Below are 21,203 nucleotides of genomic sequence, written 5' to 3'. Positions count from 1 at the left end.
ACTTTTGATTCTGGAAATGCAGCCACATGCGTGTAGTGGCCCAGGCCAGAAACTCAGGGGCGCTAGAGCACACCTGCCTGCTGGGCTGGAGCAGACAGCTTGGGCCAAGGCTAGCCCGCCCACCCTGTGGGGGACCAGGGGGGAGGGTGTCGCAGGGGAGGGGCAAAGCATCCTGGGATGCCAGGGGACTGCAAGTTCACTTGAATCTGGAGGGGATCTGGGACAGAAGTTCAATAAACTGGTTTAACCTAAATCAGTTAAGTCTGATGCTGCATCCATCCAGGTTTCTCTTAAACCAGTTTCAGCCATTTTGAAAGTGATTTGTGTGCACTGAACTCCTGTTGTGTTAGAGACTTGAACCAGTTTCCAAACACTTGTACCATGTGTGTAATTCTTGTCCCTAGCCTGTTATGATGTTCTTCCCCCCAAAAAGAATTACAGAATGATTGTTTGATTTGGGCTACCAGTCTTCCTGGTATTGCAGCCACATAAAAAGCTAGGAGTTGGACCACTCCTGCTTGGGTCAATGCCACATTCCCAAAAGGACCAGCCAGGTAGTCAAATTAGAGACCAGAGTAGTATTGTGTACATCTAAGGGAGACACTGATGTTATCACCCAAGGATCCGGAGAGCAGGTTCACAAACCAAGCCCCATTCAAAGATCAGGCATACCGTAAAGTCAGGCCATGTATTCATCTAATTATATACAGCATTTCAGCTATTAATGAAAATCCTAACGTATACATGAGGGGAAAAGTATAGATTTTCATTGAAGTGAAATATCGGGGGGGGGGGGGGGGGGAAATCAAAGCTCTTCAGAATTGGGTACCCAAGAATGGAAAAAGCCAAGTTAACTAGCAAAACTGAGTAAAACTCCTTGTTTTAGTCATTGAAAAATGCAGATTCTGGTGGTCTAAATCTAGATGTCAATTCATTTCAATTTATGCTCAGCCAAAATATTAGACATCAATTATTTTGCCAGCCTAGCTAGGAGGCATGGGAAGTAAAGTCAAGAGTTTAATTTTTTCTGACCTTTTCAGAATAAAGCATTTTGTTTCCATTTACAAATCTGCCTAACTTTAGTGGTAACAGGGTAAAAACCCAAACTGAAATGCCATTCCCCTCCACTTCCACCATCCCCTCCCATTCCCATTCAACCTGAACTGAAATTCTTTCTGCTTTTTGGCTCGGGCAGAAACACAAACATCTGTTTCACAAAGTTTCTTCAGTTTGGCAGGAAAACCCCAATCCTCAGTGACCCGTGGAGTTCTTTCTGAACTCTTGCTCTAGGATATTTCCTTGAAAAGCTAAAACAAAAAACACACACACAAACAAAACACAATTAAGTTTATCAGTGAAATTACACCAGGGACCTTTAGCATGAAGCAAACAGATTTCCAAACAGATTTGCATGGATGGGATTGACAGTGGACGGCACTGGATTCACTGGTTTGGAAGCAAACTTGTCCATACCCAACCAATTAAACCACGGAGAATAGATTGCAGTGTTCAAAACAAGAATTTAAAAAAGGCAGCGGATCATACTCTTACCCTGTTACAAACTTTCCTTTCATTAAATGGAACCCAAGTATTTTCTACATATGCCTCGCTGCAGTCTGCATTACCTCAATCGTATCTTTCCAACGCTTTTGAAGAGGCTGCCAGCTGCACAAGGGTATTAAAAGACGTCAGTTATTTTGCCAGCCTAGCAAGGAGGCATGGGAAGGAACTACATTTCTAATGACAAAAGCATCATAGTTTCTTTTCCGATACGGTTCCATGGGATTGTAAAAGTTTGCCTACTCTGCATCCAACACAAATGCTGTCTTCCACTGTTTTTCCTGATTTCACATGGCACATCCTACTACAGCTGGAAAAGAAACTGCCATTCATTACATCCATCATCTCTTGTGCTGATAAAAATTCAAACTGCGAGTTAACTTCAAAAGAAATAGTGCTGAGCACATGCAATTAATTGATGCCAGGGCATAGGCTTGGCCTTTCAAGGCTTGAGACAAGGTTCTTAAGATGGCAGTTTTCCTACCATGCTTTAAGATAACAGTCTGTTCTAGTCATCCAGGAAACTGTCCATTTTCATGTTTTGTAGTCAAACAAGTTGCATTTTTTTTTAAACTGCAAATGTGCCCCCTATTCGCTTCCCCATGTTATTTTAAAGTTAGATTAGGGTTTCTACTCATCTCTGTCTGCCCGTATCTTTCTAAAGCATTACAACCTAGACCTTCATATCTTCTCTAATCTAAGTATGGAGTTATTAAATATCAGGGGAGTTGCAATCCTTTCAAAACACGGCTCTTGGCTGATTATCAGCTGGTGCCCAAACAGCCTGGTGAGCTCATGATTCTGCAACAGATGTCGAGAAAGACTGCGAACTAGAAGACTTGTAGTCCTTCTTACTACATTGGTACCCCTCTGGGGTTTCCATCCCTATCTCACTTTACAATGCCAGTGTAAAAAGCTTTAAAATTAACCAGCACACAGGCATAAGAAGTTTTATCTTTATTTTATACAGTGACCTAAAGGACACTGATTTTATAACTAATCTTCTCATCTTTAAATGACAATTTAAGTCAGCAGTCGAGTTATAAAAGCTGCTACAAATTCAGTTTCCTCATTAAAACCCACCTGACCTGAGCCATGTTGCTTGCAAGCCATGGTTTAAAAACATGCTCCAAGTGGAGCACATACCTTAAGTAAAAGTGATCCTGTAATTCAAAACCTAGGTCATCTCCCTTCTATCACTATTGTATCAGAACTCAGTATAAAGTCCCAATCCTGAAAATAAATGAGAGCAAATTCTGGGGTCTGCCTGCTTAGAGACGCTTGCAGGACCGGGGGCCTTGAGCTGCAAGCTCTTTGAGGCCAGCACGATTTGCTTTGTCTCTCCGACACGCCCAGCAATTCTTCAGGCTCTCAACAACACCACCTTCCTGTTTCTTCTTATTCTTGGCACAAACTATTTTGAAACACTGCCAAGAGAGAGCTTAGAGTAGTCAGAAACCACAAAAGAACCAAAGCCTTTTCTGGTTTAAGAGTTTTCCACAAGCTGAAAGTGCAGGGACTTTAAGTTTAGTCGATTGGAAGCAGCATAATAAATTTTCTTCTACTTTTTCAACTTAGAAATCCTCTTGTACAGTTACACAGACAGCACCTCAATCGCATGCAAAAAAAATCTAAACTGAAACCAGTCCGATAATTAACATGCTTTTTGCTGGACATCCAGTACTGCTTGTCAAATACCAGTATTTTTTTCAGTGCAAAAATGTAAGTAGATTTTCAATTAAGGGTTTTATCATTTTGCTCTTGGGAGTTAGCTAGGTAACCCCAAGGGCTCTTGCTAAAATCCTTTTTGCACTGTGGAAGGGGGAGGGGAATCATTTCTCTCTCTTGTTTCTAAGCCATTAAGACCCAAATTCTGCAAACATCTGAAGGTTCACTCGTGCAATTAGTCCCACTGGCTTCACATATATGGGAACCCACTGCAGTTAGCCACGATCTTACGCGTTTGCCGGATTTAGGGACACGAGCTGTTTTTCATTCTGTGCACTACACAAAAAAGCTGTTTCAATAACACTAGCTGCTCACCTTGTCCAAATCCTGGCGTCTCCCAAAAAAGAGAGCTTTCAGATATAATTAAATTTTACTATTTTATTTGTGAAAAAACTACAAGCAGAATTCATAAATAGACATTTCTATTTAAAGCAGGAAAATGATAAAGTGGCTTCTAATAACAGTCGTGCACATGCCAGTAACAGGAATATATTAACATCTTTTATTTGCTAGACAAAGAGCAGTGTCCAATATAAATTTCCCGAAAACATTTAAGACCTGTGAATTTCTGACCAGTTCACAAAACCACCATTGACACTTTAGCATGAAGATTAAAACAAACCTAACAGGACTGTCAGCTCTAAAGACTTTACAGAGCGGAGAAACTTTCAAAAGCGTTATACAAGCTGTCTTTCTGGGCAAATGAAAAATAGAGCTCGTATAATACATTAACATAAAAATCCACAAGATAAGATTATGTTTTGACATACTTAAACAAGCATTCTATATTTGTCTCCAACAAACAAAGCTAAGGAAATAATGTAACCATCTTTACACAGTAAATTAAGGTTACAAGTCATACACAAGAACAGAACTGCTTGCGCATTAAAAACTGTTCAGCTCCATTGTCATACTCTAAATGTTGGCTCTTAAAACCATTTTCGGTTACATACAAGCAAAGGTTATTATATAGTCAGCAATTAATAAATTTTCAATAATTTACGTTTATGGTAGCTTAAAAAAGTAGACTGAGAATGATCTTGATAAGGCAGGTGAAAACATCTCAGTGGAAATCAACTCACAGAAGCTACTGCCAGGTTTTAGATCTGTCCAATTTGAAACAACCGATGTGTTCCAATCAAAATAAATAGCCTTTGTGTTAAAATGCTTCTACTCTTCCTTTTTCCTTTGCATGACTATGTCAAACTGAGCAAGTCAGGCAAGCTATGTTGGTGTGTAGGTGTGTCAGGGTGTGTGTGTATGTGTGTTTGTGTGTGCGCGCGCGCATGTGTGTGTAAAAGTTGAAACTTGAAAACATAACACTGTGCTTTACTTACCTGCTTTCTGTGCCACTGAATACCAAGCATATCTGGTCCATCCTCTACACTAGTGTTTTTTGTTGTTAGGTTTTTTTGTTTGTTTTTTTGTTGGTTTTTTTTGTTTTTGTTTTTCGTTTTTTAAACATGCTCCCTACAGATAGCAGGTTAAAACTCAAAATGCAGAGCGTGGAGCGAATTCCATTTCCAGATACATGCCTTAGGGGTATCATCAATTCTAGAAATTAAGTGTAAAAGTAAACACTATCCTTCAAATCCACAACACAACAGCTAAGAAAGCGGCCCGGGTAAGTTCAAATGCTTAGCTAGCAATTTCTACTAAATGCAGAGTTACAGTTCACTTGTTGCAAAGTAATTTTCCACTCTCTCTTTACAATATCCTATTTTATAAAGGAGGCACACCAAAAAAGAAAAAAAGATCAAAAGATGTCATTGAATCAGTAGCCTATGAGTAGCTGGTTACTGTGTGTTAAAGCTTTTTCAACTAATCTACAAGGTCCATTCACTTTATATGAAACAAAATTTCCTGGTAGACATCATGCTTTTATGCACAAATTCCCAGATCCAGCAAAGAACTTAAATATGTGCATAACTTTAAGCACTAGCATAGTCTTTTTTGAAACTAGGGGGAGAAGCAAATGCTTGTCTCCAGGCTTTGCTGGATCAGGGCCAAAGTGCATGCAAGCCTAACTGATTACGGTTCATTTATAAAGCAGTGCAAAATATACAACTTCAGGGGCATCTTCAAAAAGTCTCTCTTAAAAAATTATTCCAATACATCTCAGTAAAATAAATAAATATGGCTGACCAGTTTACCCTCCCTGAGACCCTTAAAGGAATAGTAAAAACTGGAAAAGGAATGTCTTTGCAATATCCCACTAATGTTAAAATGTGGATCGAGAAATTCATAGTATTAAAACTATGTCTATTATATTTTCTTGATGCTCATAGGGAGCATCTGATTTCCTTTGGTTCTTCAATAAATACTTTAAAAATGTTGTTTAAAAAGGTAAATACAGCCTATATTTCCAATATAAGCAGAATTAAATGGGGGGTGTCCACGTTAAGGTGTTCGCAATAAAAAATGCAGTTGCAAAGGCCCTGCTTTTTACCATACACCTTCAAGCACAGCTTGTAATGAATTAGTTAAGTACAGAATACTTTGATCGTATGTGTGAAAGGAACCTATGTCTGCTACTCAAAACCACGCTGATCTGAAAACAAAAATTTAACTCAGTTGCCTCCACATACAGAAATGATTTTTGCCAAGCTAATAATTCGCAACCAAAGAAGCTAGCACCAGGTTACTATTAAATGGCCCTCTTTCCAAACATGGCACCCAAAAAAGTGTACCCCAATGCTGTTGAATAAAGCCACAGACTCTGTGCCTGAAATTACTGCCAAGCACTCTGGAGCCACACAAATAAGGATAAAAAGCCAAGAGAGCTCCAAAAGTTTAAAAATAAAGCAAACGATATTTGTTTCACCTCTTCAAACTAGTGTTCTAGCAGGCTAACACCTAGAAGAAAAACTATAAAGCAAGGCTAACAGACCAAGAAATGCAGTCTGAATAGCTTTAGAGCTAGAATGAAAAAGAGATACTGGCCATCCGTTTGAGCTGCACTTGTTGCTCACTTGCCAGCCCGAAAGCTTTTCACAACTTTAGCTCCCACAGCAGGACAGCTAAACATGTCCCAACACTGACAAACCTCACGTCGTCACTGGATGATCCGCTGTTCAGAAGTCACTTTTGGAATCCAAACCCAACTCAGACACAAAATAATCCCCGTAACAGCATGGAAGGAGACAGACATGAAAGGGCTGGATCAAGGAAGAACCCTGAAACAACAGATGGGAACAAGTAACCATTTCTTACATCAGCCCCCCAAAAAGGCTTCTGGCCCTACAGTTCTCTCTTGCCTCGAATCCTAACGCAAAAAGCTACTCCACAGACTTTTAAAGTTAACGCAGTTATTGATGCAGGTCTGGAAAAATGGATGGAATTCAAAATTACACAACGTTGTATTTCTGTGCAATTGGCTATGCAAAAAGATAGTGAAATAAACAGGTTACCGGCATACACATGAAACTGTGGCATTCAGCTTAGTTTTGAATGCACCCACTTGAATCGAGACGTGAACTTGTGATTTGTCAATCTGAGTTATCCTACCGGGAATGCGTGCTATCTGGAGCAGTCTTCCAACAACAAATCACAACACTCATATAAAAAAAATAAACAAACGGAAGATCAAAACTATTTGTCCAGCCAAAGCATGGGAGGTGGGGAAGGAGGGGGAAAGGAACAAAAAAAAACTAAAATAAAATAAAATTCGGGTCCCATCTAGATTCAAACCTTCAGGAATACACTTCCCATCTCAGACCGGTTCCATTTCAGCTTCAGCACTTTCACAGAAGGGGACTGTCCCAGATCTTTACTGTTCAATATCATTGTTTCGCTTCACAGTGTTTCAAGCACCAGCGTTTCCATGTATTGGTTTCAAATAACCCTTTATATATATTTATTTATATATATATATATTTATATATAATTTATATCAAAACTGATAGTACAGAGTATAACTGGAGGAAGAACTGAACTTAAAGGATATGCTGAAAAAGAGGATGGAGTTTGTGAATGCAATAAATAAAGCCCCCTTCCCCTGCCCTCCCCCCCCACTCCAAAAACAAAAGGTTGTAATGTTTATGGAAAATTGTGCACAGCAGATATTATAAAAAAGTAGATTCAGGAGCACATCCAATTATAAATGATTGTTAGGAAAATCATATAAAACAATGGAATACATAAAAGTGTCAAGAGTAATCGTCAGGGTGCGAAATTCCTTGGTGGCCAGATGCCCATGGCAAGCAGAAATTATCCTGGTTGCATCAGTAAGAGGTCGATGTCCAAGAAAGTGTATGTTCAAGCACAGAAGAGGCTCTCCAGGATTTAAACAGCATGGGCAGGTGGAGTGTTTGAATTTCATACCCTGATTCATAGTTTTCCACAACTCCATGTGCAATTTTCAGAAAGATTCATCGTTGACTGCTGACATGTCCCCCTTGGGTGTGGAGGAGCGGGACGAGCCCTTGTCTGTGCTCTCAGAGCCAGAGCTGCTCTGATTCTGTTGTTCTGATCCTGCACTGGAGGTCACTGTAGATGAGGATGTGGAAGAGGAGCGAGTCTTTTCTTTAAAGTCTGTGATAATCACTGTGACGTTCCCCACTGTGACTGCCAGCTGCTGTGCAGTACTTCTGTCCACATTTTTCAGTCTGGGTCTAAAAAAAGAACAGAAGAGGGGAGAAGGAAAGGTTTGTTAGGAACAGTGTTTGGGACAAACCTTTTGCATTGGCAGCTCACTTGCACAGGCAGGTCTCAGACATCTGGAAGAGAATGCAGCACTGCCCTGTGCTTGGAGCTGTGCAGAGCACGCAAAGGACTCAGCAGGCTTTTTGCTCCTGCGGTAGCAGTCTGTGTGGGTTGTAGCAGGAGCATGTTCATGCCTAAAGGGGAAGGGCTGCCTGGCAGAGCTCTGCCAAGAGGATTGGAAGGTTAAAGAGGTACCCTCAACCCTATTCTGACAGAATGGAGGATGCTATGACAGCTGTGGGGACAGGAGCCATAGAAATCCTCAGGATCCCCTCCCCACAGGGCAGATGAAAGAACTGTTATCTAAATTCTCCATCTCATCACGTGCCCTGATATAATGAGACAAGGCTGTGACTTTGCAATACAAAACCACATGAAAGCATTTGAACATGGCTCTTTCATTCCCATATGGAAACTCTGCAGCTGCAAGCAAGTTGGGCACTGGGACAACCTGGCTTTCCTGCTCAGTTGTTCCCAATTTATATGAATGAGATGCCCAACCAGCCTGCATATGAAACAGCTCAAAATGCTCCCTCCTGAACAAGGCTGTTGGAAGTAAAACCCTGAGCATTCAATTCTAGTTTTCAGTTAGCTCTTTTCCCATTAGGAGACAACACAGAGAGCAGAGCGTATTGGTATTTATAGCTCAGGATTATCTCAGTAATTTGCGTGCTGTGCTATCATGCAATTAGTAAACCGGCTAATAAGGAACTAGGCTGTGCACAGAGACTGACATTCACATATGCTTTCAAGGCTCGATCTAAACCTGATACAAATATACAATGAAATGAATTAAAGGCCAGCTTGAACGAGGAAGTACTGAAGGTGGTCTAACGACTTATCTCTAGCTACTGGAAGATAAAGTTTCTTCTGCGACTCATTTCTTTGCAAATACCTAGTTGATCCAATAAAAGATATCACCTCTTCCACAAGTTTTGATTCCTTTTGCCTCTAGACAAACATGACTATTACAACCTGGATACCGTCTGTGACTATCTGCATTTTTACAATCAACTCCTTCCCCTTGCAACCAAGGATATGACAGGCAGTGGAAAATTCCCAAGCAGGGTAATTACCAAGGTTATTCTCCAGGTCACTGGGAAGTTGCCTTCTTAAGAGATATGGGGGAAGATGGGTTAATTCAAGACCAAGCCCCAGCTTTTAGACAAGCAGGTATCAGAACGAGCCTGCCATTTCTTGTCTGCTTGTTGATCATTTTAAGCTAGCTCAAAACATCAAAAAGATAGGAAAGAAAAATGATCTTTTCTTTTCCCAGCCTATTCATGGGAGGAATCTGTAGATGATCTTTCTAAGGCTGCCTCTTCCAAGCGATGATCCTTTAAGAAACACCGGGAAGCTGCACTAGGACTATCAGCCTGCGGAAAATAGTGATGGACTGAAAGTTTCTGAGGGCAAATAATAACATTCTTGCAAATCCTCTGAGATGCTCTTATTCCAAAGTAGTAGCTTTACGGGTAACACATGAAGCAATGTTCTTATTCATTGCATTTATAATATTTATTTAAAACGTGCTCAAAATTTTCCTGGACTGAGATAAAACAGCCATGGAATAATCTTGTTTCTATTTACTATTTATTCCCTTTCCACTAAGTAACTCCATTCTTCAAAGCCATTGTTACTCTCAGTAAATTTGAATACCAAGTCCTACACCCACATGCCTGCGTGCTGTATACCTATACATACAAGAGTGTGTGAAATTTTCACATGTAACCACAGACTTAGATGAAGTGATTAACATCGCCCAGCTTGTGGAGGAGGAGAAAGGCCAAGTAGCTCAGCATAACCGGGGGTTTCAGCAGTTCTCAGGCGTAGGCTTAGCAGCCTGAGCATGCCCAACATCACTACGGTAAGCATGCCAGGAAGTGTAGTAAGTTTATATATTTTTCTGCCCCAAGCCCCAAGTTCCTCTAGGAAACCCAGCTCTTCCTGTAATTTTACTGGCCTGTTTGTTTCTCTCATGCTCAGGAACAGCTAAAAATCCTGGCCTGGATTATCTCCCTGTCCACACTCTTCTCCTCTTGGTGATTTCAAATGCATTTCTACAGAGGAAGACAAACCAGCCTATGACAGAGCTCTGCAACGCATAGGCTTCGATTTCCTAGCTTAAAATGCACGAGCAATGAGAAATGTCCTTCAAGATCCACCTCAGAATAGAGATTCCCCCTCAGTTATATGACAAGATATGGTTGACTAATGAAATTTAAACGTACAGCTGAATTTCCATGCAAACGTTGAAACTGGAAAATACACCGTTTGCCATTACATGTTTGGGGGTTGCTTTAATGGTGCGGGAGAGACCCAATTTTGTAACTGCTGGGGTTTCTGCCTCCTCAATGCTGGGGAAAGCTTCTACGTATTTCAGCACATTAACAGCTACTCGCTTGGTACCGGCAGTTAATCCATCGTGCAGGTACGGGATAGAAGTTCGGACTACGGCCACAGTTAGCAGAAGCACATGGCCACGTTCCTGCCACAAGCACAGTTGAAAGGTGGTAGTGATCAGAAGGGTGCCAGCACAGACTGACTGGCCCATGTGGAGTACAGCAGGTCTGAGTCTCTCGAACACTTGGAATTTACAATGGCCCTTAAACGTGCTGCAAGGGTGGAGCACTGTCCCCACAAGTATCTGGTATTTTCTACAGAGCCTAGTACAGTGAGAGCACTGCACCTTAAACAGCATGCTGCAGGCTTTACATTAACAAGTAACAACTGGAGACAAAAGACCATCCTGCCACCCCCTTGGACAAATGTCCCAAGATCCACACAGATTTCTCAAAATTTCTGAGAGGGTTAGTTCCCAGCTTGCTAAAAAATGGCTGAGAGATCTGAACAAGGACAAAGACCGAATAAATGATAAAGTGTTTCTATACAAATAAAAAGTTATTTAAAAAGGGACCTGGGGTTGAGAACCTCACTGACGGCCAGGAGCTGAAGCTGCAACAAGAAAACCAGGGTTAGAGGAGCAAAAGTGTTAAAACTATAAAAATTGCAGGTAGAAAGCTGCTGCATCATCAATGCTGGGTAATGTCCTAGGTCAGACCTGACAACCTTCGAAAACTATTTTGGTATAATAAAATCTTGCTATGATGTACAGAATGGATTAGAATAGCCCCACAGTGACTGAACAATCCTGCTAAGAAGTTCACCCAATCTAGGTCACTTGTTACATATATAATAAAGCCTAACCATTTAATGATAGCTGACTGGCAAGGCATCTCAAAATCCTCCTATGACCAAGATCCCACATTGAATATCGCTGCAACACATTTATACAGTAAAGACACAAATCCTCGAGAGAAGAAAGGCAGCACTCGTCAATAGTCAACTCAATCTTCCAAGTCAAGTAGAGCAAATGCAGTCTTCACTAGTTCTGCAGTTTAAGCGCGCCAAAGGACCAAACGTGTGAAGAATAGCTAACATTAACAAACATTTGCTTTCCTATAGCTTAGGAATTTCCAATATAGTAGCAATTCCATTGAACTGTGTAATATTAGCATCCATATGCAGCAGACTGGAGACCCTGTTTAACCAAACTTAATACCAGAGTAGTACACAACCCATTAGTTTCAGTTTCACATTTTCCACAAACCACAGCAATTCAGCTACATTTCATGACAAGATATTGCAGTGTGCAATTCACATGCACACATAGACAACACACACGCCATCAAGTTCCAGTGAGATTTAGGTGTCCAAACTCTGTGGTCAAATTCTGCTTTCATGACCTCTATCATTTTAAGTTGTTAACAAGACCAGAATTTGGCCTCCAAGATTAGTAACTGCTGATTTTGAGAAATAAGTAGTAAGACTTCATATTAAAAAAAAAAAATACATGTCAACACAGCTGAGGGCAAGACTGGACCCTAGCACACAGGTCAACTGCCATCCAACTTATCTATTTCAACCATCCACTTTACCCTGAGGCAAGGGGATAGAAAGTTTCCTCTGTTCAGGCAAGATCTCCTATAGTCCTTAAAAGCATATATTCAAAAACGAATTCTCCAGATAACCGAAGTGCTTGTATTGAAGGGCAAGGCTCCAGAACATAACATGCCCACTCCTCACGCTGTTATTGAGTATGAGGGAAAGAAGATGTGAAGAAGCCGATAGGTGACAATTTAAACACTGCTTAATACTGATTTTTTTTACACTGCAGTTTGGCAGCCAAACAACTGCCACCCCGACCGAACTCTGACTCCTTTATTAGAGGGCAAGAACCAAGCAGCTATTAATGATTATTTGCACTACTTGAAGCTGCTCTTTCCAGAAATGTTCATGTGCATAGGCACTACTGATGCCCTCACCACACTCATTCTGTGGGGAAGTACAAATACTCTGTTTCCAGGTCTGTTAATTCTGTTTTTACAAAACTACTGGTTGGGACCTTTCCATTCAATTCAGTTTTGATGTTTCATTAGTGAGAGACGTCAAGAACAGCAGCTACAGCAGCTGATTCTGTAAGAGTTACCTTGAAGTGTGATTTGAGTCGCTGGTCTTTGTGGTTGTATTCCCAGACTGTATACTGTTTGCTTCACTAGGAGGATCTTTCACAATATCTGACTTTGGTCTGCAAAAGGAAAAAAGAGAGAAAATATAACAGCAGGTTTCTGGCTGAATAATGTACAGTACTGCCTGACAACATCGCTACTTAAAGCTTCAGCAGAGAATAGCTCTGCGTCTTACTAGTCTGCCCTTGTCACTTACTTAGTCTTCTTGGTGTTGTTCTTCTTTGTAACACTTGGACTGATTTCTTTTTCCTTGTCAGGTTTTTCTTTGTCTTGCTTTTCCACTTTCTCTTTCTTTTCCTTTTTAGGTGGCGGTGGGGTTGCATATTGCTGAGCAACTTGTTGTGCCACCAACTGTGAGTTTATTCTAGGCTTTCTATAATGAGAAAAAAAAAACCCACTATCAATTATTTAATAAAGAATGTGTCACTTTAAATGCAACAAACACCATTACAATCTATCCATCAACCAAAAAAGAATATTTTCCTCTAGGTGCAGAGTATATTTTCCTCCTTAATACCTGCAAGCAGCACATTTTCAGACTAAGCAGCTAACACTCCTACAAATTGGAGTTACATTGGTAATCCCATACTTTGTTAATCGTTTTCAATATTCCTAACAAACGTAATGCTCCTTTTCTTCCACAGCCTTCATAAATTTAGTTTTTATACTTGGAGACAATAGTGAATGACAGTTTTCAAAGTTGCCAGTGCTGGTGGGGTTTTTTTTTTTTATTACATCAACTGGACACTGGTAGCATGTTGCACACAGAAAATGAAATCAGAGGATTATGTGCTCTGCTTAAGCTAAGTTTCCAGAAAAATTCTACGTGTGAAGCGGCAGACTTGCAATTCAAGAACAACAAAAGGTAACTAAGGGTTGCTCTGTTCCAAAGGCTGAGATTACAATTCACTGCACAGAACAAATGGGACATTCACAGAGCCTTGAAGACTCTTGTCTGCGCCAGTCTCTAACTGGTACGCCCTCAGTGCCAGTCTGGAAACTCCAACTAGAGCTCAGTTATCTATACAATGTATATTCACAGTTACACAAAAAAAAAAACAAAAAAAGAAAAGAAAGGATGCTCTTCCTGGAAAACAGTGACACCCTCAAACAACTCAGCTAGATGCAGGAGGGGTGGTGTTCATGCTCTTGCAGACTTACTCTAAAAGCAGAGCTAAGTCTAAAGCAGCTTGCTGCTGCTGCCCAATACGTGGCAAAACCAGGTAAAGTGATGTCCCTAGTTGCTGCTGTGACCAGTAGCAGCAGGATTGGATTTCTTAGATAGGTAATGCTGTTCATAAGGCAGATGGTGGGCAGAGAGAAAACACAAGAACAAAATTTATGAAAAAGTTAGTCAGGAAGGGAAAATTGGAAGAGAAACAATGTAAACAAGCTCTTTGCTCAACAGCTTTCTATTGCAAACTATTGTCTGAAGTAGAATGACATTTCGGCACATAGTTCACTGGTTCTGCAGTCTCACTAGAAATGCATATACTCATATCTCCTGTAATCCTCACCCAAGCTGTTATCACCTTGAAGTTCCTCCTGCTTGGCCTGAGCCTCCTATTAACGAAGCAGTTCACAGAATATTTTTACAGCACTACTTCCGATTTTTACAACTCGAGAAATAGCAGGACTTCAAAGCTGGCTTGTGATGGAATTAGAAGAATCCAGGCCCTCTGGATCCCACGCTTCAGAAGCTGGACGCCAAACACACTATAAAATGCATTAATGCTGTAACCATCTCTCCAAGAACCTCTGCAACATCCTTGATCCCCAAACTGGTTACAATGATGATCCAATGCTACATATGGCCTGCCTGGACCATGTCAGGAGTATTGCAATTAACCAATCCTTGGCCAAACACTATTATACTATTTGAATGGACATGGTCTTCGTCTTTCCCACACTGTCGCTAGAACGTGCAAGCCTAGTAATTTCAGTTCCAAAGCTCGAAAACAAGGTAAGCATTAACCCCCTGACAAACTGTTAATATGCAGTATCTACAGTGCCTACACTCCAAGGACTAAGAGAGGGTAAGGTTTACAGTACGATCAAGAGTGCAACTGCAGGCTGTGCATTCATATCAAAGCAGTTTTAAAAACTCACTAGCTTGGGTACCATTACTGCTTGCAGCACAGTCCTAGCAGAAGCTCCGTTCAGATTGGCCACCCCAAGTATTTAATTAGGGCAGCAAACAAATCTCAATGCTGCAGCTACCAAGCCCTATGCTAGCAAGTTTAAAGCACCAGCTACAGTCATGCCTCTGACGAAAATGTAGGCATACCCGCAGGAACATTAAATCACCAGGCGTCCCTATTTAAATAATGCCAGGCTACTGATTAGTCCGCTCTTCAGAATGTCAGTTCTTTGGCTTCGCTCAATATTATGTGCTAGTAAAACCAAGACAGTTAAAAGATACCTACTGTGAATGGTGGTAGGTGCTTTCACAGACTAATAAGTCTGCTGCATAAACTTACTTTGGAAATAGAAAAAAGCACCACAAAGGACTGCTAGCAAGTGTCGTCTTTGTAAGACCAGAAATTAAATCAAAAACTAGTTTAAAAACTGCTTAGTGGTTTCCTGGTTCTTTGGTGGAGAAAGACAATACTATCTACCAATAAAACCTTTATATTGATCAATGATGCATGCAGACAACAGAAGCAACACAACAAACGGTTCCTACTGCCATCACGTGAAGGTCTGTGCAACTAAAAAAGCCTCTCAGTAAACAAGGGAAGGGATTTTGCTGGTAATTCCTGTGCTTATATTAAAGCAAGTTCCAGCGGTTCTGCTTAATTACAAAACACACTGTAACTGGCTTAAACCAGGCATGTTGCACCTAAATTCTTCAAACACACTTACAGCCTAATCCAGTTTAAAACATGGCTGTATTAACTTCTGAAGTGAATACAGATAATATGAATTCAACTCCTCCTCATGCTGCATTTTGAACTCCTTAATAGTTAGGATTTTAGAGATGAAGTGAAGAAGGCAAAGCTATGTCAAGTGCTGCATGGCTTTGGTTACCAGGAAATTTAAACAAACGTTCTCTTGCACACCAGACAATGAAGTTGTAATGTAAGCATAATTGTCCTTGAAAGCTTTTTTCTGTATAATGGTTGCTAAGACAGTGTACATTAAGAAAGCTTCTTTGACAGAAGACCATTTTACCAATGAATCATCCATCTTCAAAAATGTTCCCCCTGGAGGAATCAAGGGTAAATGGGATTAAGGGTAAATCTACTGAACTATTTTGTTGTTTTTAATGGAAGATTGGGGGCAGTTTCACTTCTGTATGTTTTATAGAGATGATCCTACCGCTTGACTGCATAGCAGGTAGTGGACATAAAACATGACACGCAGAACTATTTAGCTGGTATATAAAAAGGCAGATTTTACTAAACAAATAAATGCAGTCAGTCACACAAAAAGCTCGCTAAAATAGCAAAGATGACCTGAAATGCAACCTGTTGATCTTTTAAACTTTCAGGAATAGTAGAATTTTGCAACTTTTTCTTGTCACCCGTTTATACGGTTGGATAAAAAAACCTGAACAGTTACACATTATTGCTTGATCTTCATATCATCTGTCCTAAAAAGACCGCACAACAAAAGGAAAAGAGTTGCCAAATCCTTGGAGAAAGGGGGATGATGCTGTCTCCCTATATGACTGACCTGACTGCTTGAAGCTGCTTTTTCTGCAGTGACAAGCTTTAAATTATTTGCTGTTTTATATAACGAGTTAGATCAGAAACTCTTACCATTTGTGCTCATGCACTTTGTCTAACCAAGAGATACATCAAGGATCCAGACTACCAATGTCAGACATGCTTCAAATAAGGTGATCTACTTCCCAGACTTTCGATTTGCTCCTTATGATGGTAGCCAGGTGTGGAGCTCTGCTACAACTTCAATGACTGGGGAACTGATAATAATATACTATATTTACAACCTTCCCAACCCACACTTTCTGCCAAAGTCTGGACTGCTGCACTTCCCAGTAAAATATAAAACTCCTTTAAAAAGGGGCAGTATCAACCTAGGGGGTAGGAAATCACATTTGCATTTGAAAATACCCTTACTTGTAACTTCAAAAGATGCCATAAACTGGAATAAAAATCCCCACAGAAAAAACGGGGATGGGGCAGGTTAAACATTTCCCCTGCTTGTTTACTAGAAAGCACCATCTATTCGGTGTTGCAGCCTCCAGGCTGGTCAGGGACATAATTCTTGCAGTGCTCCACCAATCTCACGTGCCTCCTCTACTCCACAAAAAGGTGAAAACTGCAGCAGAAATCTGAAATTGTGTGCATAGTAAAAGGGGGAGCAGCAGGCAAAGGCTGGGATGGGTAAAAGGAAAAGACCTGCCTGGGAGAAGAGATTAAATAATTTTTAAAATGGCATTTCATAGTTTAAAGGAACTATCATTTATTTGGATTTCTAGCAAATTTGGGGAAAAGGGAAGAAAAATGCTCAGCGAGGAGGACCAAACCTACTGAAAAAGCAAAAGAAAAAAAACCCATTGATTAGGGAGCTGTTGATACTCAAGCTACAATAAGGACAAAGATTTTGGGAGGGAGAGAGTGGTGATAGGGCTAGGCCATATTTCCCCTTGGAATACAGTAAATTAATCTATTGCAGAGCAGTGGCCTACCACAGTACAGAAGGATCCCTCTGCACTAGTTTAATACCCCACTGTGTTCCAAATCCTTCTGGACATTTGACATTCAAGATCTACAAAAACAGACTACAGAAAGAACATGGCCTCAGAAACAAAGATGAACCACTTTGGGGCCAAATCTTGCTGAGACAGAAAGAACACTGAGCTTTAATGGACTTTCAACAACCATTTGACTGCTGAAACCAAAACAGAGCCAGCCTCCTCTCAAAGTTTTGTGACTAAGACAGTGTCAAGGAAAATACACTAGTGGTTCAATAAGCTATCTGCAGTCTTTACTCAGACAAGCTTCCCAGCTACAAATGACATTTCTTCTACCAAGAAGGGCTAAATGAACTAGACAGAGTACAAAACTAACTATTTCTGGCTCATGTCTAATACTGTTAATAAATCACAGAGCATCCCCTGAAAAACCTTTAAACAGAAAGGCCACAAGACTTCACATGGCTACATTCAAACAAAAACTCCATACAGCAAGTATGGAGTTAACTGGGATGCTCTGCCTCTTCCCGCAATCTAGTCAGAGTCCTCCTAAAGCAACCAAACAAGGTGAGATTTCCAAGGAATATCTACAAGTCTCCCAGCAGGTTTTCCCCTTGGCAGTGCAGAGGGCTACTGGAAACTGGCCAGGCACAGAACATCTGGCAGAAAGCAGCATCTAGTCTATTCTCACCCATATGGCACAGGGGCAGCAGATTTTTTTTTTTTTTTTTTTGCAGAACTTGTTAGAAGTACCTGGCAAGAGAAACACACCTTGCAGTAACTATTCAGTGGTTGTGATGGTGCTAGTACCATTTGGGATGACTGAAATATGACAAGTCAAAAACAAAAAGCTAAGAGGTAAGTTCTATTAATACCCAACAGCCATGTACAGCCCAACAAATCCTCATGCTGCCAACAGCCAGTCTTGTGCCACAGGAAAAGATGGCCAGTCTAGGGAACCCTGGTCACTTGAAAACCGAGATAAGCTACACATCAGCAGCCAGCACTACCTGTCAAACACGTTTTACAGCCATCACATCTGACGCTCTCGAGTGTAGGCAGAGAGCTTGGTCTTACATCAGAGGACACAGTTATGCCCAGTTAATATGGCAGTGACATTCTAGGCAGCCAGCACTTGAGTCAAACAGATGTGCAAGACAGCAAATATAGTGCTCAGAAAACCAAGACAAAAAAGGCAAGCAAGCAAGCACAAATGCAGGCCTTGTGCTAGGCAGGACTTTAGTTAAGATGGTGTTCCCTAAGTGGAAGTAAGGATTAGCAACGTCATCAGAAGGCAAGAGGGTGCAAGAGCAGGTTATTTCCTTGGGACTAGTTAGAGCAATGGGTTATTTCAGCAGTAGAAGCTAAACAAAAGCCACATAGGAAATACAAGAAACCTTTGCTATTCGTAGGTTTGGCATTTGTAGTTTCAAATATTTGCGAGTGCCAAACCCGCATTTTAAATACACTGCGTACACTTACAGGAGCTCCATGCTTGCTGCCACTGGGCTCCTGCCACCACTGCCAGAGCTGTGCCCACCCGTAGCCGGCGGGGGCACTGCGTTCATGAACACGGTGCCTTATTAGGGGATTTCGCCATTTGCAGGGGATATGAGAACATATCCCCTGTGAATGGCGAGGGTCGCCCGTATCTTCTTTTTAATAACAGAAAGGAGGCAGTTTTTAGGATTGCACTCTTCAGCCAAACAGCATGAAACAAAATAAATAACGCCATAAGAGGATTTGAAACTGCCAAAGCAGGATGGTTACGATACAGAAAAGCATGATGCACCTCAGAGGTGGCCACCTGAAGCACATGTGCCACCAACTGTTTGTGCGGCATCTGGCAGATCAGGGATGGTACAGGCGGCACACAGAGGCAGATAAAGCATGTAGCAGAAAGCCAAGCAGCAGATGAGGTAGGAAGCACAGGGCACGAAAAAGAACAGTAGATTAAGTAGGGAGAACAAGACGGAGTAGAAAGCAGAGCATATCAAGAAGGGGAGGGGATCAGAGTGGCATGGGGCTAACTTATGGTACAAGTGCCAAAAAGTTTGGCTCCCGCTGACGCATGTGTTGTACAAGCAGACTGGCTGGTGCATCTGGATTCTACTTTGCTCTCTTCCATCCCTAAAGAACGGCAACTGAGAGGCTCAGAGGAAAAGAAAATCCTATTTTTGACCGTCTGCATCTCTCCCCCTCGCTTCCCTTGCTGCAGAGATGACTTTAAAGCCTGGAAGGAATTCCACTGGGGCCCAGCTTGGCAAATTGGATACTCATCTCCTTTACTTCGTTTTGGCCTCTTCCAAAAGGGAACATATCAGCTAATGGCTTATTGACTAAATACTTATTCTAGAGCAGCTTCAAGGCCAGGTACCCAAAATCAAAAACAACTAATCTTTAAAAAGATTTAGAACTTCAAAAAGTATACAGGTTTCTGAACACATGACACTCCTGCAATACTACCAATTTGTGAGCATTAAAATAATAAATCCTGAAGATGGCATCTAAAAATTAAAATTCTGCAGGCCAAATGCTGAGACTGAGTCATTCCTTGGGACAACTCCCACTGATCAAAATAATGGTCTGCCTACATAAGGACATAACCATCAGGTTCAAACCTTTCTTGGTTTACCCTGGGCACAAAAGCACAAAATCCTCTGCTTTTATAAGACAGTTAACTAGAGAAATAACAGCTAAAACAGAAACAGCCAAGCTCAGCTCAATGATGTTTTGAAAACTGTGGCTGTGCAAGTATAAAATTTAGTTCTGGAGGCCATGGATGCATTACAGTTCAGATCCTGAGAGCAGATACCTTCAGGCATGACCAGCACACAGATATATATTCACCTCTTCAGAGCAGTTTTAGCATCTAAGTCTTTAAAACTGATTACTGCGTGCATGGGTAAATAAATGCTCTCTTTACTGTCTTTTATCGAGACCAGTACAAATGTCGTTTTTATGACGGTAAAGCTCTACCCCTAGGCACTGCATTAGCTGGGGTTGAGGTGTTTTCTTTTGGTTTTTCTGAAAGACAATTTAGTGGCAAAGCCACTAAGATCCTTTGCGAAGGCCTCTCATAGTGCACGTGACTAATTCCTGATGGCTGTAATAGTTGCACATTTTTGAGGACTGAAAAATCTTTCCAGTACAGATTTTCTTCCTTGCCCACAATATATTTCCTCTGTCAAGAGCTCATCCATTGGGATGCTCAGATCCATGACTCTTGTGTCTGCTATTCACAGCCACTGCTTTTACCAAACTCAGAAGAACAGCAACTTCCTTACTTCCACCTTCCAGAGAGAGAAGGGAATGATTCTTCTAGGTACCATTACTGGCTCACTTGATACCCAGGAAGCACAGAAAGTCTTAAGGGACTTGTGCACTTCTCAGGAACTTGGATCTAACTATAATGGTCCTTACCTTAGAGCAACTCTATTAATATAGGAATGAAAATAACAGCAAGTGAAATTGCATGGGGTCCAAAGCCTTATGTAAGCAAAATATTAAGCATTCTGTATAAATTCTTTCAATTTCTAGCTTTAATGCAATACAAAGACCTCTGATAGGGCAGCACTACCCTCTGAAGAGAGCAAGGGCTGCTTCTATGCAGTGCAGCGCAAACTCAAAGTGTAGAAATATTTTAATAATCATGCAAGTACTTATATTTACATAAAGGAAGGGGGGGAGACAAAGAACCACAGTCGTAAATTATAGAAACGTTCACTGCCAAGATCATGACACAGAAAGGAGCGCACTCCTGAGACGGACACGCTGCAACAGAAAGATAGAAAGCAACCCTTTAAGACAGGAGTGTCAAACTGGCTGGGCCAGTCTGCAGGCCAGATCGGGACCAGCACCATGCTGTGTGCAGTATCCACAGCTCCAGGTCCAGCCTTCCACTGTATGCAGCATGTGCCACGCATACTGGACCAGCCCTGTGACCTGGCTCTGGCACAGCCTGATCTGCACTGGCCCTGGAACCAGTGTACCAAGCTGGTCTGGCATGGGTGTCTCCT

The 21,203-nt window shown here is 41.3% G+C and overlaps 1 protein-coding gene across 1 annotated transcript in view; it reads right to left on the bottom strand.

Moving 5' to 3' along the window:
• Nucleotides 1–3,651: 3,651 nt before the first annotated feature.
• The window catches only part of RYBP (RING1 and YY1 binding protein), a 67,103-nt gene continuing 49,551 nt past the window's right edge, over nucleotides 3,652–21,203 (bottom strand). The window contains exons 3-5 of the mRNA XM_090022161.1: nucleotides 12,718–12,894; nucleotides 12,482–12,580; nucleotides 3,652–7,901 (exon numbers count right to left, since the gene is read on the bottom strand). Of these exons, the coding sequence (XP_089878287.1) occupies nucleotides 7,649–7,901; nucleotides 12,482–12,580; nucleotides 12,718–12,894 (529 nt within the window). The 3' untranslated portion in view covers nucleotides 3,652–7,648. The remainder of the gene's footprint in view (nucleotides 7,902–12,481; nucleotides 12,581–12,717; nucleotides 12,895–21,203) is intronic.

The sequence above is a fragment of the Crocodylus siamensis genome, chromosome 11 (assembly GCF_052110815.1).
Source record: "Crocodylus siamensis isolate JL-2025a chromosome 11, ASM5211081v1, whole genome shotgun sequence".
Taxonomy (NCBI): Eukaryota; Metazoa; Chordata; order Crocodylia; family Crocodylidae; genus Crocodylus; species Crocodylus siamensis.
Note: the sequence above shows the minus strand (reverse complement) of the source record. Positions and strands in the feature narration are given on the sequence as shown.